Source organism: Poecilia latipinna, unplaced genomic scaffold (assembly GCF_001443285.1).
Source record: "Poecilia latipinna isolate Pla-1442-1.1 unplaced genomic scaffold, P_latipinna-1.0 Scaffold2892, whole genome shotgun sequence".
In the NCBI taxonomy this organism is placed as follows: Eukaryota; Metazoa; Chordata; class Actinopteri; order Cyprinodontiformes; family Poeciliidae; genus Poecilia; species Poecilia latipinna.
In genome coordinates, this window is record NW_015115508.1 from 103,900 (window position 1) to 121,293 (window position 17,394).

Below are 17,394 nucleotides of genomic sequence, written 5' to 3' on the forward strand. Positions count from 1 at the left end.
ATGCTTAAGTTTCAAGTGATCAGCAAGCCAGAAGCCAAAAACGCTTTATCTCAGCGAAAGAAGTCATAAATGGACTATTTGTGATTTTGCAGCACTACATTCAATTTTCATTCATATTAGATGTTGGATAGTTCCTAATTGTTGTGAAGCAGCAGATTTGGTTGTTTTTAACTGGAACCAGTTCTAAATCTTATGTTTCATTAGAGCAGCATGTGTGAGGCCACACAAAAAAAAAACAAAGAAAAAAAAATGACAGCCTGTGAATTCGTAGCTTTGCATTCAATTTTCAGCCTTATTTGATGTTGGACAGCTCCGAAATACTGATAAGTAGGAGATATGGCTGTTTGAATCTGGAAACTGGTCTAAATCTTGTTTCATGAGAGCTGAAGCTGAGATGTCAAAAAAATTTATCTCAGCGAAAGAAGTGAAAATGGACAAACTGTAGATTCACATCTCTACATCCTATGTTCAACTGTTCATGATGCAAGAAAATATCTTCTGTATCAATGGGAAGAAGATCCTCTGCAGCCCCTGTACATTGGGGGTGCGTCTGTTCAGGTGGTCTCCAGCTACAGGATCTCCACATAAGGGTGTGCATATATCCAGCAGTCTCATCTGGATTTCCAACATCTCATGTCTTGTTAGGAAGGCCCACCAGTGTCTGTACTTCCTAAGGAAGCTGCAGAAAGTTGAACTTGGAATCTCAGTCCTGAGGAGCTTCTATCGCTGTGTGGTGGAGACCTTTCTCTGCACCTGCACCACCATGTGGCACAGCATCTGCACTGCTGCCAAGAGGATGGTTCTGCAGAAGGTGGTTAAAAGGCTTGCACAAAAGACTGTGGGGAGCAGCCTTTCCACCACCCAGATTCCTCCTCCATGATGTAGGAGGAGGAATCTGCAATTAATTCAGTTTCGCCTCACTTTTTAGATTATTTGCACACACACACACACACATACACACACACACATATATAAAATATATCACTTTATTTATTAGATTTCTTAATCTAGGACCTGAGTCCAAATTTTGTACCACAAACAAGCAAAGTTGGTATGACAGTAAATCTTTGAATCCTTGAAAGAGCCAGATGGATCCACCTGAGCCACTGCAGATAAGTTCCAGAACCGTTAGAGGATCTCCATCCAGATGATGTCAACCGCAAAGAAAGTGGGTAATAAAAATGTCACTCCAACTTTGTGTTTAACTGAATCTGAAAAAACAAGACATATGGAGACAATCCTGCCAACCACCTTTGACGCCTGCAAAAAGCTCAAGATGAATTGTCAGCAGAAGCTCATGTGCAAGACTTGCATGTGCTTCATCAGTATCAGACCAAAAAAGACCTTGCCTATTTGTATTTTCTTTATTCTGTGCTAACTTTTTAAGATGGCTGATCTTCCATCTTCATAGGCCTACAATGTTTCACACTTCTTTGTGAAGTAAGTTCATAGTACACTGCGATATTGGCATTTATATGTATTATCAAAATTTTTATAACCCTTCTTTTGCTTTAGATTATCTGACTAGTCTTATAAGATTGGTCAGCTACTGTCAAGACTATCTTGAGCAGCAGATAGTCTTGTTGCTCAGGATTAGTAGCTTTCTCTTATTATAGTTAGAGAAAGCTATCTATAACAGAATACTAACAGCCTCTGTTATGCAAAACCTACAGTTGGGAATATCTGACATTAATTTTGTTGACTTTAATGAAGAACTGGACTATTACTCTGTCTGCAAATACTATTCTTAAATGTTTTAGATCTTTATTTGGTACATAATGTTGAAGGCCACCTTACCAGGGCAAAATAATGTTGAGAGAGAATAAAATCTAGTCCTAACTCCCATATTTTTAAAGACAATTTATGATTACAATTTGTTTTATTATACAAACATTGCCTAACTAGAACCACGTCATTAATCTTCCGATATTTATTTTGAAGCATAGGTAACAAAACTCACAGTGATAGATCAGCATCATTTGAGCTCTCCAGAGTCAGACTCAGGTCTGTGGACCTGCAGAAATGAACCTCCGCGCTAAAACTTCATCTGCCTCAGACACTGTGGCCTCCTGGCAAATGAGAAACATTTTTCTTAATCTCTCATATCATCCCTCTGTGATGCTGAATGGGTTCCTACAACTATTCCAATCCTTTAATATAAAAGATTTGATTTTTAGATATAATACAAAAGAAGAAGCCAACAGAATACAAGCAGATCTTTAAGACTGAACTGACTGCTTCTTGACTTCAAATAACAATTGAGATCATATATCACTACTTACATAAGCAAGTCGCTGTACAGCTTTTGGTGTTGTTAGAAGACCTTGAACACGCTCATGGAGTTCTTCCCATGAGCTGTGAGAACTGAACGCAGACAGGCAATAAATTCAACGGTGGTTATATAATCCCACAAAGTTTAAAGTGTAAGTAACTCCCAAACCTTTTTTTGCTAAGCTGTCCAAATAGGTATTTAGGGTTAATTTTTTATTTTTATGTGTACATTTTGACATTTTTGTGTAAGTTTTTTTTTTTTTTTTTTTTTTTTTTATTGTACAGCTTTTCGTCACTCAGCCCCACCTGGAGGTGAGTCAGGAGTTGAAATAGCAACCCAGATGTGTCTTCTACAAGCATTGACAATATTCAGCTTTATAAATGTGTGATTTATTTGCATTGTGGACACAAAGTGCAGTGGCGCAAAAAAGTGGGTATGCAGCGCATGCAGCGCATAGGGGCGCTGCACCAGAGGGGGCGTCAAAACCCGGTCCGGAGGGGGCAGTGCCCCGATGATGCCTCCACTTCACCGCGCCCTTACGCTCCTTCACCTCGCGCACATGTAAATGTAAATGCAGCGAGTTTTACCTTTCACGTGTCTTCGTTTGGTGGGGGGGGGGGAACATACGATCGCTCATACTGATAGAGCGACCGTATGTTTTCTAGCTCTTTCACCCTTATGTACCTTCCTTTTTTGGAGGGGGTGGGGGGAAGACGCCGATTTATGTTTTCGCATCCACCTGCATAATATGTAATTGCGCCCCTGACAAAGTGAAATTGATCTCCTCTTCTCTGACTATTGGCGATGGCATACTGCAGATGGACGATTATCACGCTGACTGCAGTGCTTAGGAAGCAAGAGGTGCTCACTGCTCGTTGGGAAACAGCAGAGAGATGTCACTACAAAAGTCTTTCACAAAACAGAAAGAAGTCACTAGATTTGTAACTTGCCTCTTGGCTCTGTTCACTTTGTTGACATTTTTCAAAATTTGCTTGGGGTGATTTCACAGGGAGTTCGTTACACTTTAAGAACCAGACTATACACACAGCTCAGAAAATCTGAATATTTTGAAAAGCAAAAGTGAAACTCTACACTAATCACTAATCTTCCAATTGTCCATTGATGCTGCTGTAACTGTTAGAATTTCTTTTAAATATTTGTTAAAACTGTCGCTATGTCCTGGCAGCATAATATGAGACAAATTGTGAAAAATAAAAAATGCTGCTCCCCAGGATCCAGTGGTTCTATTGTCATCTGCAGAGATTCTCCTCTTCCAACCAATCAGAGCCAGGAGGAGTGTCTTAGCACTGTCAATCAATCTCATGTAGATGTTCATTTATTTGTTGATTTCATGTAATATTCTAGTTTTCTGTGACAATAAATTTTGGGTTATCATTTTTAAGCCATAAAAATGGCAAACACAAGTCTTGAAATATTACACTGTATGAGTCTACATAATACAACTTTTACTTTTTAAAACAAGTGACAAAAAATACTAAGCTTTTTCCCAATATTCAAATTTTTGAGCTGTAATTGTAACTGAAAGACAAACCTGCTGTGGTGGGGCAGTTCTCTGTAGGACAGATGCAGTGGTAAGGGCACAGGGTCAAAGGACTCATGCGCTCCTAAATACCTGGAATCAAACTCAGATGTTCCTCTGACCTGCTGAAGCAAGAACAAAAAATTACAGCATGAAAAAAAAAATCATTTTAACTGAAAAATAAAGTATCAATAAAGATAGCTCAAAAAAACCAGTCTCTGCAACAAGTCCAAGTTTAAGTCCATGGCAGTGGGAATCAATAAAACCTCTGCTTTCCAATAGATTCAGGATATTTTGTCAGCAAGAAAGATGGCTCACAAAGGCACTGAAGTGTGGATACTGCCATGAGGTCATCAGCTGTTTAGGCAGCATTTTTTCCTGGCTCCCTCATGTAATTACAGAACAGGTGTCTGTTCTGCTGGAGATGTATTAAGCAAAAGCTCAGTCTAATTTTCCACCACCTAAAAAACTAAATAGCAACTTCTTTCCAGATCTTCCAAGTTCCACAATTACTTAAAAAGATAATTTAAGCTGCTACTAAGACGCCAGCACTACTACAGCCCCTAATTCTGCAGGCGTGGCTTTAATGGGTTCTTCCCTGGTTGACCCCAGCCAGATTTGTTTCCATTTGCAGATTCTGTGCGGTTCCTCCCCGTTTTACAAGAAACTGCAGATAGATTTACATCACTGTATGAACAAAGGCCTTGGACAATCTTCAAACAGCATCTCTGTCATGATTGGTGGTGGCTGGTTCAGGACCCAAATACAGAATGGCAGAGAAGTGGAATTGATAAAGAAAAAGTATTTAATGAAAATATGATGAACAACTTGCAAAAATCCCACAGAAAGTCAGAGTCCAATGCAAAATGCAGTCTAATGGAACACAAACCGGAAACCACAATGAGACACAAGGGGGAGCAGAACGGGGTAACAATGGAAGGACCCAGCAAGAAGCTTAAGTACTCGGAGGCTGAATGCTGAAACAAAGGACCAAGCAGATTGGTAAACTGATTGCAGGAGGGAGAGAGAAGAAATGCCTGAGGAAAGACAGAGAAAAAGAGAGTGAGACACAAGAAGCGAGGGAAGGTATACAGGAGACTAGAAAATAAATCTAACACTAAGGAATAATAGACACAAGGAATAATTAAACGAGAGTAACTAGAAAAAACATAACTAGAAACACCAAGAAGGGCTGAACTAAAGTAAAACCGAAACAAGACTAATCTAATCGAAAATAACAAATAACACAGAACAATGATGAAACTAAAATAACTAAGGAAGAACTGAACCAAAGTAAAACAAAAACATAGCTTGGTCTAAATAAAAGATAACCTAAGAAACACAGAAACAAAAACAAAACCTAACTAAACAACCCAAGATTATGACAATCATCTACTCCAGTGGACCAGCGAACATCACAGAGCTGCACTCACAGAGCTGCTAAGTATGAAGAAACATAAGCAGCTCCAGGAAGACATATTTCAACTTTTGGAGCATAATGACCATGATTCCACAGCCCTGCAAGCACCAAATCTCTCTGAAGAATGGGTGGCAATAAAAAAGCAAGAAACAGTGGAGCTGTGGTCAAAGTTCTGTTGGAGCTAGTTACAGAACCACAGGAACTACATAGCATTAGTTTGGTATGATGTGCATTTTATTTTGTTTTTGTTTGGGGGGGTTGTCCAAGTAAGTTCATGCATGGATATAGGAATAAATTTTTTTGACTACATTACCTAAATCCGAAAGGTTGCACGTTATAAAAAAGATAATAATAATGTGCTACAGTATTGGCACATTAGTTTAACTCGTCAGTTCAACATATTTTAACATCTTGGTTCATTTGAATAAGTCATGGTTCCATCTGGACGATATCTCCCAGATAGAGGATGAACAAAACAAAAACATGAGATGAACAGGTCCAGTCATAAAAAAAACTATAAAACACACCATAAACTGGAAGGGCAAGAGTGCAAGAAATAGAAGCGTAATGTTCTCATGACTGTGTGCTGATCCCTCATCAGAGTCACATTGTAAGTTTTTATTATACAACACTCCCATAATTCATGTTCACCAACACTGACAAGAGAAAATGTTAGTTCTCACCAAGCTCCTGGACATAAATCTTCTGGAAGCAGAGGAATGGCTCACTGCAAAATCAAATAAAAGACAGAAAATAATCTTTAGCTGGAGAACTGGGTTACAGAACACTGATTGCATCAAACAAGGAGATGCTTTATGATAAATGAGTTAGGTCAGTTATCAAAAGAAACTGACCAAACTCAGTTATAGAATAACTATAACTGGAGCTGGAGAGATTAGTTATCTAGTTGTAAAAAGTGATTAACATCAGCAACAACAGGTTTGCACAAGAGTTTCTACCTGTGGACAAAGACCTGGTCAAAGGTGAAGAAGAGCGGCTGGTAAACATTGTAGAGCATTTGGGTGAGGCAGACACACTAGCCCCTAGCCAAGAGGACATCATCTGGGACAGACAGGACACTCAGTCAATGACAACGTGTAATCCACATAAACAGCTGATGCATTCAGATGCTTATCAATTGCCCGCACTAATGTTTCATAAATCGACCAGTCTCTTAAGAAACAAGTGCCACAACAAAACACAAAGAATGGGTGAAGAGGTTTGACATTTGATGTTAAATATATATTTACTTACTTACTATGAACAAAAGCATGTGATGTATGCAGCAAAGGTTGTTTCATTTGCAATGGCTTTCTTGGACACTGCAAAAACAAAATCTTCCCAAGTACTTTTGGTCTAGTTTCTAGTGGAAATAGTAAACTTGAAATAAGACAAAAGTAGCTTATAAGTGACTTTTCAACAAGAAATAGGATCTGGTTTTAGGTACATAATGGATTTTTAAAAAGTATGAATTACACTGGCAGATTTTTTCACTTAAAACAAAACATTTCCCCATGTTATAAGTGAAACAAACTACCAGTATAACTTGTTCTTTTTCATCAGTAAAATTGTTGACTTGAAACAGGCTGATATTTCTTGCTGAAAAGTTTACCTTAAGTTAGTTTTGTCCTATTTCAAGTGTGCTAAGATATTTGCATTAGAAACTAGACAAAAATACTTGGGAAGATATTGTATTTTTGTAGTGGAAAAACCATGAGCATCTATTATTTCTTTGCAGAAAAATGGTAAGTGCAGGAAGGTAATGCTAAAAATATTGTTGCTGAAAGAATTGTCTGCCAAGGACCGGGACAGACTTGTCCTGAGGAGTGAGCCACTAGTATAAATCTAGGAACATTGTCAACAGGTGGTTGTGAGTGCATCTGAAAGCAGAGTGGTGAAGACTTTCAAACAAGAGCAGCAAAGAATCCACCCAAAATATCAACGTGGACATTTTGGGATAATGTGCAGTACACCTTGGACAGATCAGCAGGTAACACAGAGTAAAACAACCACAGACACACTGACTCCTAACATGGATGTTTTCATACTTCAGTCATTTGAGATTATGTCACATTAGAAAGCTAAATTATTAAGATTTTGCCTAAATGAGAAAGGGTTGATAGGAACTACTGTTTCTTCCATCTGGTAAGTGTGTAATGAGTAGGGACATAACACCTAAATGCAGCATAACATAATCTATTATTACAGATTATATTGTATATATCAATACATATATTATCATGTCTATGAATCACTCACTCAGATATACAAAATGGCAAATTGTAAAAGTCACACATGGAGCTATTTCAGCTTTAATTTTATAGTAGTTCATAATAATTAAACAAGGATTTATTTCTGTAGTTATTACTTTACAAACATTTTTCTTAGTTTTCAACACCATTTTAACATATTTTGTATGACTGCTGTTGGAATGACCTGGCTATAGTAAGTGAGGCTGCTACCTCAATGTACTTGAGTTAAAACTGAATACAAGTGATGACACAAGTGATATTTTGTGGTCTTAATGAAGCCAAGATTGTAATTACACCACTATTTTTAAATCTACCAGGCACATTAGGTGTTTTTGAACAAAGTATTGTGTCAGGTCAATATTGCCAACACCAGCTTAAGTTTTACTCAGCATTGGATCAGTAAGAAAACTGCTGGTATTAAACATCACTAACAATCTTCATTAAGTGTGTTGAGGATTTTTTATTTAAACCGCTTTCTAATGTATGCTTTGCCTTTCATTCCAATATCTGAAACAGATTAGTACAATGCTAATCTGTTGTGATGGGACAAATCCAGAAAGTATTCTACTATCTGTGCCTTCGATAGGCTCAGGAAGTGCCTATTGAAAGAAGAATGTCCATAGTATATCTAGACTAAACAAGACTAACAAGAGAAAAATGCTTGTGAGTGAAGGAGAAGGATATGCTGCATGGAGATGCCCTACACAGCTCTTCTCTGCCCCCTTCTGCCTGAAAATGATGGTTAATTCATGATTATGCTTTTCTCAACAGTCAGCAATAGCTGTTATGTGTGCTTACAGGCTGAGAGCTGGTGGTCTCCCAGTCAGTGGGGTTGCAAGGCGCAGAGCCCATATTGAGTAGGGCCAAACTGGGGATGTACCCATCTCTCAGTGGAGACAGGGACTGGGATCTGGGAATGTACGACAGAGGTGAGGCCATCCTGACACTTCTCTCTCCCTCAGCGGTCCAATGAGGAGTAGACGTGGCGTGCCTCTTGTTTCTTCTTTTCCCTGGCCACTGGAAACAAATGAGGGAATGCCTCACAACTATGTAAGTAATACACATACCAAGACCAAAACTGTACTTTTTGCTAAGAGTGCAAAATACGCTCTGTGGCAGAAAATCAACACTACACAACACTGTCAACACACCATTATTACATGGTAGTGGCAATGGCATGATGTGAGGATAGTTTAAATTATATATTCATGTGTTAGAATAGCCAAGTCAAAGCCCTGACTTGGCCATATGTGTCTTGCCACATATTTTCAGTAGGAAAATATGTGGCAAGACTTATAAACTGATTATATATGAAGCTATTTTTCTTTGCAAATAAGAACTGGCAAAAATGCAAAGCTGATAGAGACATACCCAAGCTGAAGCTACGAACTTTGGTTTATTATGTTAAGTATTTACATAGAGGGGTCCGATAACAAATTATATGCAACACTTTATGTTAAAAATAAAAGTTTAAAAATAGGCATTTTCTCTCTTATGAACTACTTTGTATGGTGCTTGGTACCATGCATGGTAGTTCATTGTTATGAACTACTTTGCAAAACCCAAAGAAATAGAGGAAGTTTGTGTTTAACAAAATATGAAAACATTAAAGGGGTTAAATTAAACTTTTACAGGGCTCCGTATGACAGAGCTCTTGAAGATGATTTTAGGGCAAGTCTTAGGATGATCTACAAAAGACCCAGATGTATCAAAGAGGAATGTCATGTACTGATCTGTTTGGTTCTCTGTGTCTCACAGACTTTCAAACATTTGTTTTGAACTTCCTAGTGATTTGATCTTCTCCATGCGTTTAAATTTTACAGTATCTCTTCTTACCAGTGGAGTGTTACAGTAAGTGGTGACCTTTGTATCAGGTGGGCACTCAGAAATTGTAGTTTTGGTAGAAAACTCTAACCGAGGAGCAATACTCTGGAGAAAAGAAAGTAGTACAAATTTACTTTCACCAGATCAGATATGGAACAATTGTTGTACAGCTTCAAAAAAGATTAACTGGGTTGCTTACAAAGAAGTGAGCGGCTCTCGTCATCAGTACTTCTCGGTCCACTCCAGAGAAGGACGGAACTAGCTTGGGCTCTGGAAACAAGAAACTACGAGCATCTTCTTCAAAAAACGCCAAAATGTCTCCAGCTACAAAATTAACATGATCTGAAAATGACTAACGTCAACCTTGCGTCATCATGCTTTGAGTTAAGTAAAGACTTCTTTTTCTCTGAAAAAGATGGACAAAGTTTATTACCGTCAACCTGTCTAAAGACAGGTTACTGCAAAGAAAAATTATCATTTTATGTTGCAACCTGGTACTGCGCATCTTTCTTTGAAAAGGTCAATGAAAAACAGTAGTGTCTCTACACAAAAGAAAATCAAAAAGGTAGAAGGCTTTAAAGGAAATGGAAGGAAAAACAAAAATAAAGCAACAAAGCATAAAAGTATATCATAATACAAATTTTTATATGAAGTAAAACTTTAGATTGAAGTTTCATTTGTAATTTCTGTAAAATTGAAATGTCTATGAAATTTCTCAGGTTTTTCATAGTCATAATTGCACAATTTTCTCAAACAAATTCTCGCTTCCAGTTCCGTCTGGTCTTTCTCCCCTTCACCCAGATTGTCTCCAGTAGATTTTCAACAAGGCCAATCAGAAGAGAAGATTTGAACAATGACGTTGAGTTTTCTGCTGTGTTTTAGAATTGTAGTCTGGCAGTGGTTTTAGCAATGGCAGTGAAGGAAGCCATTCAGTTCATGTTTGTCACACTTCCAAATATGCAGCATAGAAAAATATGCCTCAGCCGCCTCATTCCAATCAGCTCTTCTCTCTTCACAGTGGAGGACAGTAGTTTACAGCACAGACAATTTCTGAGAAGCTAAATGGTGTAAAATTAGCAATTGGGTAAAATTTAAAAACTCAACACAATCCATGCCTCCAGGAAGCAATCGTTTCTCAACAGCTGGAGTTCCAGATCTGAGCAGCAGAGAAACTAAATGCTGTCTCCCTTGTTTAGTTCTGGTCCTTTGAACACTGAGTCAGCAGGTCTCTGACGAACTGAAGGGTCTGCATGGTTCATACTTAAGGAGCCACTCAGCTATGTATTTAAGCCCAAGATAATTAATGCGTGTGCTATACCAGAATACAGGTGTCTTCCATATGTCATATATATGTTAGCTGCTACCTACCTGGAGGAATCAGTTGCACCAGTTCTATTCTGACAGTTTCATCTGTGAAGCAGTGCAGAGATTACCATTGTTAACTATAAATGCACAATTAGCCAACCTTCGTGCACATTTATTTATTATCCAGTTTGTATTAATTCAATCTGCAAAACGGAATATTTAAGGCTTGTTCTTCATTCCCTCAGTTATTTTTATGTTTTTTGTTTATCTCAGTTTCACCATCAGCAGGTAAGCCTTGTTAGGCATCTTAACTGTGGAGTAAATCTAAATACAACAAAATTAGCTATTTATACAATTCATTACACAGAAACTAGAACAATAGGAGTCACTTACACTCAAGCAGTACAGCTATTTCTCCAGGATCAACTGCATGCCTAAAAATCTGTGGGAAAACAATGATAGATGTTTCTGAACATACTAGTTATCTAGAAGATAACTGGTGTGTTGTAGGAAATTTAAGTTAGATATGATAGTTTCTCATCATGGTCTGTGTAATAAATGAGATCTGTGATCATGTCTAATCTCAGTTATGTTTCTATCCTTAAATGAATAAGAAATGTATATATTTGCCTTTTCAAATGTAATCTCCTCGTGGAACAACAAAGGAAAGACTGCAGGGACACACAGAGACTGACGGAACTGATCCATAAAGAACATGTTGAGATAAACGTCATCTTTGACTGACAGATGAACTCCAGGACAGGAAACCTGAGAACATTAGAGAAACAAAAACAGCATCAGAAGTATTCAAGTGAAACAGATTATCATAGCCAATTCCTGTCCTGCTGGCTACCAGTAGAGGCTGTTAACAGTATATTAATTAAAATGAGATGACACTTTCTTGTCATAAAATGTCATCTCATTACAATGACATTTGTGTGTTAGAGGACAGACCAAAATGCAGACAAGAGCTGGGAGCCAGGATAATATTTCAATATCAATAAAAAATGATCAGCCAAGACACACAAAAATCACTGGAGTTGGGGCAAAATACAAATAAACCCAAAGGGAGACATAATGAAACATAAGGAGAACACAAGGAGAACACATGGAAGCATGGGGAAGCACAGGGATGTGACAGGAGTAGACAAAAGGATCCGGTGGGAGTGAGTGAAAATCAGAGGCTTAAATACTGGGGATGTTGACCGTTGAACAAAAGACCTGGGCTAACTGATAGCAGGTGTGAGCGGAGGGGGAGAAGGCAGATTATGGAGAAGGAGAGAGAAGGTGAGATAGAGACACAGGGGTCAAGGGAAAGTGCACAGGAGACTAGAAAATAAATCTAACACTAAATAATAATAGACACAAAAAATTATTAAACTAGAGTAACTAAGAATAACTAGAGGAAAATAAACATAACTAGAAACACCTAAAAGTAAAACCAAAACATAACTGATCTAAATAAAAGAGGAACTAAGAAACACAGAAACAAATAAAATCCAAAACCCAAGATATGACAGATTTTACTTTAGTTGACTGAAGCGAGTCTGGGAATTAGCCTAGCTTAAACTCATTTGTAATTAATGCTCTTTAAATTAATTATCTTTCCCTGCTAGGTCTAAATGTAGCAAAAAATATGTCAGTACACTCTGAAACTTTGGCATCTCCTACCAGATGATTCTCATTAGCTTTTTCTGGAACTCTCCTTGCTCTAAAGGGTAAAGAAAGACATAGGAGGTTCTATTCTTCCTAATGGTTATCTAGGTAAACTTGACACCGCTGTGGGGCAACCTCTGTGTGCTTATAGTGCTGAGACAGGGCAAAGACAAGCCCAAAACGATGGACTGCTGGCCACAATGGACTGAACGGGGTGGTACAGAAAACCAAGAAGCTGTGCCTAAATATATCAACAGACAAGTTACATCACCTATGTAAAATTGAACTGCCTGGTTTTTAATTCACCATATTAATTCAGCATTAAAACAAAGTTTTTGATTCAGTTTGAAATTCCAACAAGAGAAACTGCTGAATATCCAGCACTGACAAGAAGAAAACAGACAGAGAAATGGCCTTTTTGTTGGGTTGAAAAAACATTCCACAGAAATTGTCTGGATCAGCTCAGGGACAGAATGTACCTGTAGGTATAATAATAATAATCTGGTTACACAACAAAGCTTATTATCTTTGCTTATGCGAGGTCAAATGGCCTAGGCAGAGTGGGACAGACTTTCCTCTTCCCTTTCAGCTCCTTCCAGTCTTGTTGGACTTTTGGGTCCAACAAGACCCAACCTCTGTAAGTGTCTGTAAGGTGTCTTATCAATTCATCTCAATCTGATGGACATTAGAGACCACCTTCTGTTCTGCAGAAGGGCTTATTTGGCAGCCACAAGACCTGGGCACTTTTTAGCTATTGAGTCAAGACAAATATAAAACCATATAGATCAGAAAAGTAAAGCCTGGATGATTACAGGAGATCCTTCCAGTCCACAGTCATCAGCAACTGAAGAAAGTAGGATAATAGCAGAACAACATCTGTAGCGTCCCGGTTGAAAAGATGGTCTCTCTAACTGATGGTTCACATTTCTTTATTCAACAGCCTTTGTACATGAACACACCGTAAGAGCTACAAACATACAAATAAAATACCATTAGTAACTCTTAGTGGCTCTAACCTTTTACCTTAACCTATAAACCTTACTTTATGTAACATTAAATTTACAATACATGTATTTAATTAATAATAATAATAATAATAATAATAATAATAATAATAATAATAATAATAATAATAATAAATTTAATTTATAAGCCACTTTTCATTAATAAAAATCTCAAAGTGCTACATGGTTCATCTAAAAACATAAAATCAACAATCAAAAACAATTAAAAAAGACTGTCAAATAAAAGTGGAGAAGGCTTGTCTAAAGAGGAAAGTTTTCAAGCCAGTTTTAAAATCGGACAATGATTGCAGGGCTCTCAAATAGTCGGGAGAGAGTTCCAAAGACGAGGAGTAGCCACAGCAAATGCTCGATCACCCATAGTCCTTAGTCTTGATCGAGGAAGGTGGAGAAGATTGCTGGATTGGGATCGTAGGGGTCTAGAAGTTGAATGTGAAGTAAGGAGGTCCTTCAGGTAATCCGGTGAGGTTCCATGTAGACAGTGATGGGTGATAAGTGCAATTTTATACTGAATCCTATAAGTTACATGAAGCCAGTGAAGCTCGTAAAGAGTTGGTGTGATGTGATCAAATTTACGAGCTCTCACTAGGATCCTGGCAGCACTGTTTTGAATGTACTGAAGCCTCTGAAGGTGTTTTTGGTGGACTCCGATGAACAGGGAGTTACAGTAGTCGAGCCTGGAGGAGACAAAGGCGTGGATGAGGGTCTCAGTATCAGAACGGGAGAGAGATGAACGAATTTTGGAAATATTGCGAAGATGAAAAAAACAGGTTTTAAACAGGTGCTTAATGTGATTTTCAAATATGAGAATCACATTCTCATTAGCTTTTTCTGGAACTCTCCTTGCTCTAAAGGGTTACAAACCTTCGGACGCCAAGGTTTGTAACAACGGAGGAAATGGGAATGTCTTGTCTAGAGAATGAAATACTCGTCAGAGTTGAAGATTGAACCTGATGAGGTGATCAAATCAGTATGGCCTCGGTTTTGGAACAGTTCAACTGAAGAAAGTTATGGGTCATCCAAGACTTAATCTCCTCCAGGCAGGACGTTAGTGCAATAAGCGGAGGTGAAGTGGAAGGTGATCCCGTTCTAATGTAAAGTTGCAAATCGTCCGCATAACAGTGAAATGAAATGTTATGCCGAGTAATGATTTTACCTAACGGCAGCAAGTAAAGAGAGAAAAGCATAGGCCCTAGAACTGACCCCTGCGGGACACCACAGGACACGCTAACGGCCTGGGACTTGGAGTTGTCAAGGCAGACACATTCCAGCCTATTGGAAAGAAAAGATTGAAACCAATCCAGGACAGATTCACCGAGACCGACTTCCACATGCAGACGATGTAGGAGAATGTTATGGTCCACAGTGTCAAATGCAGCAGTGAGATCAAGGAGGACAAGAATGGAGGTGCAGCCAGTATCAGCAGCCATGAGAACATCATTTGTAACTCTTAGCAGGGCGGTCTCAGTACTATGAGCAGGACGGAACCCAGATTGAAATTTGTCATACAGAGAATGTCTTTGAAGGTGGCGCTGGAGTTGGGCAGCCACTGCCTTTTCCAGCACTTTAGAAAGAAAAGGAAGATGTGAAATAGGATGGTAATTGGAAAAGGAATCAGGATCCAAAGTGGGTTTTTTTAGAAAGGGTTTGATGATGGCAGTTTTAAGAGACAGAGGGACATGGGACTATAATATTTCTATATTACAAATGAACTAAAACGTATTCCAACTGTTTCAACTGTTCGAAAGTTAATCAAATATTAACGCCATTTCATGTCAAAACATAAACACAATTCACTCATCAAAACACCCACCTTGTTCCCTCATCAACCGAGCACTAACTAACTGATTGTCTGGACCTTAATTGGAGTATTCTTTAGTTATCTCCTCTCAACCGTGACTCGTACGCTCTCTTAGTCTCTGCACTATGTCCAAAACAGCCAACCGTCAGTTACCGTCGGAAGTTCGTGTAGATCACCTAGCAACCTATCAATAAAGTCATTTACAACATCATTTAATGTTCCTTTGGGATAATACTGAACTATGCCTTTACATATAAAACAGCAGTTGTAAATAATGAAAACTTGATGTTTCACAAAGGACTTACGCATTTTGGCTTCTTCGTTGAGTTATAAAAGATGATAGAGTGCAATCTGCAGTGTTTGTACACTTGAAAATATATCTGAATAATTTAAGAACCGTCAAAGACAAAATCTTTTTAGTTATGCCCTCTTTCATATTATCATATAACAGGAGGGGCGTAAAAAGTAAGGTGGAGGAATTTATCTAGTAAAAACAACGTTTAAAAGCGTCACAATAAGGTCCAGTAGAACTGCCCGTGAACGTCCTGTTTGTTCCCATAGAAACACAATGTGAAAGATAAATTCTTTCTTACCGCTCTGAGCTTTATTTCAGCTAACACTTTAAGTGCCTTCCGGGACATTCAAACTTCTTTTAAAGAACTTAAAGGAGCTTTTATGAGCGTGTTGTATGCCTATTTAGCGTGGCTTGGTTACCATGGCTCCCAGTACGTCCAGTGTGTTGTAGCTAATCATGGGCCAGTCCCAATTCTCAGTGCGCACCCTAGGCCCCTCTGTGAAGTGTGGATTCAGTTGAAGAGCACATAAGGGTTCAAGTGCGCAAGTTACAAGCGTGCAAAAATGGGAGAATTGGGACAGTACGCCCCTGTGTCGACATCCAAAATGGCGGGACTGGTCACTGTTTAGGCATTTGTGCTGCCAAAAAACACAACTACAACAACAATAAAATATTTTAAATGTACAGTTAAGGTATTTTTGCTTTCCAAAGTCATCACTTTAGATATTTGGCTGTTCAAATGTGTTTTGTTATGACTTGTTGAATACAGGAAAATTCTATGTAATTACACATGTTCAATAGAGTGAAACTAAAAATATTTCAATACTTTACTTTTGAAAAGTGATTTTATTCTCTTCTTTTTTGCAACAGACAACTTGCTTAATGAACTTTGCCATATTTCCAAGATGGTATAGAATACACGTTAAAATGTACCAATAATCAATTTAACAGTCTGTGATTAGAGACATGATTTTTGATGCATCTAAAAGTTAGTTTCATATAAAGTGGAGGTAATGTGTTAACAAAGATCAAGCGGACAAACATACGGCATATATAAAAAAATAGGGAAAAAGGTATGATGCTACATTGTAGAAAGACAAAAGAACTAATGGAACTTAAATGTCCTTTTTAAAAGAAATTAAGAATGTTGTGACTTTATAGACCAAAAATGTTAAAAGACATTCATCAGGAACTCTGACATCAATTTTCGTCCCCTCTATAAGAAGAAAACATTTGTTTAAAAATCATCATAATATCTCTAAAGAAAATAAGAGCTAAATAGCTTTCTACTCCATTCCTACAAAAAACTTCATAATTATATGAAATTTTCCCTGTAGTGACTTTCTACATAAGAAATTCAAAATAAATAAAATATCAATTCCTGTGTATTTTGTGACAGCAATTTTAAGACAATACACATTCATTCTGTTGCAACTTCATTAATGGTTTTAGAAGGATTTTCAAAAGCGGATATTACACACACAAAAAATCTATTCCATAATTATATTTTATTATAATAAAATGTGGTATGCTGGCAGGGGATTAAGATTTAAATTGTGATATTAACAATTTAATTCTCTGGCTAAGTTTTATTCACAACTGCTTTCCATAAATCACCCCTCTTATTAAAGTGAAATAATTTTATTTAAGATTTTATTTAAGAGAGTGATTAAATAAAATCACAAAAGCCCAATCTTTATACCAATATGTTAATAGCTTAATTTAAGATTTGAAATTTGTCTTGTAATTGTAACATTTTGTTACAATTACAAAATGTTACAAAATGTTAAGAACCGTCAAAGACAAAGTCATAAACTAACTTTCCTCAGTTAGTTTGTGACTGTTTTTTATTTCTTCTGTTTTTCTGCTCAGTTCATCATATCAAAGTTTTTTGTTACTAATGTGTTCCTGGTCATACTATTTTCTTTGCATTTTCTATAAAGACGAAAACAAAACATAAAACACTGCCATAAATCCGCCTTCTAACTGAAAACGTCACATGCAGCA

At 37.6% G+C, this 17,394-nt stretch overlaps 1 protein-coding gene across 4 annotated transcripts; it reads right to left on the reverse strand.

Moving 5' to 3' along the window:
* Window positions 1-970: 970 nt before the first annotated feature.
* spata6l (spermatogenesis associated 6-like) lies at window positions 971-17,388 on the reverse strand. Of its 4 annotated transcripts, none has more exons than XM_015021893.1 (13): window positions 15,686-16,881; window positions 11,244-11,381; window positions 11,007-11,055; window positions 10,677-10,718; window positions 9,508-9,632; window positions 9,321-9,413; window positions 8,283-8,501; window positions 6,192-6,294; window positions 5,916-5,959; window positions 3,825-3,934; window positions 2,283-2,364; window positions 1,961-2,069; window positions 971-1,211 (listed from the first exon to the last, which is right to left on the reverse strand). In XM_015021893.1, exons 1-12 carry the CDS (start codon window positions 15,731-15,733, stop codon window positions 2,001-2,003), a joined length of 1,122 nt encoding a protein of 373 aa, XP_014877379.1. In that variant the 5' UTR covers window positions 15,734-16,881; the 3' UTR covers window positions 971-1,211; window positions 1,961-2,000. The 4 variants fall into 4 exon arrangements, 2 of the variants coding, with proteins under 2 accessions (XP_014877379.1, XP_014877378.1); XM_015021892.1 differs by having other exon boundaries at window positions 3,825-3,937; window positions 15,686-16,880; XR_001422863.1 differs by lacking the exons at window positions 971-1,211; window positions 1,961-2,069; window positions 2,283-2,364 and adding an exon at window positions 4,025-4,849 and having other exon boundaries at window positions 3,854-3,934; window positions 15,686-17,388.
* Window positions 17,389-17,394: the final 6 nt, after the last annotated feature.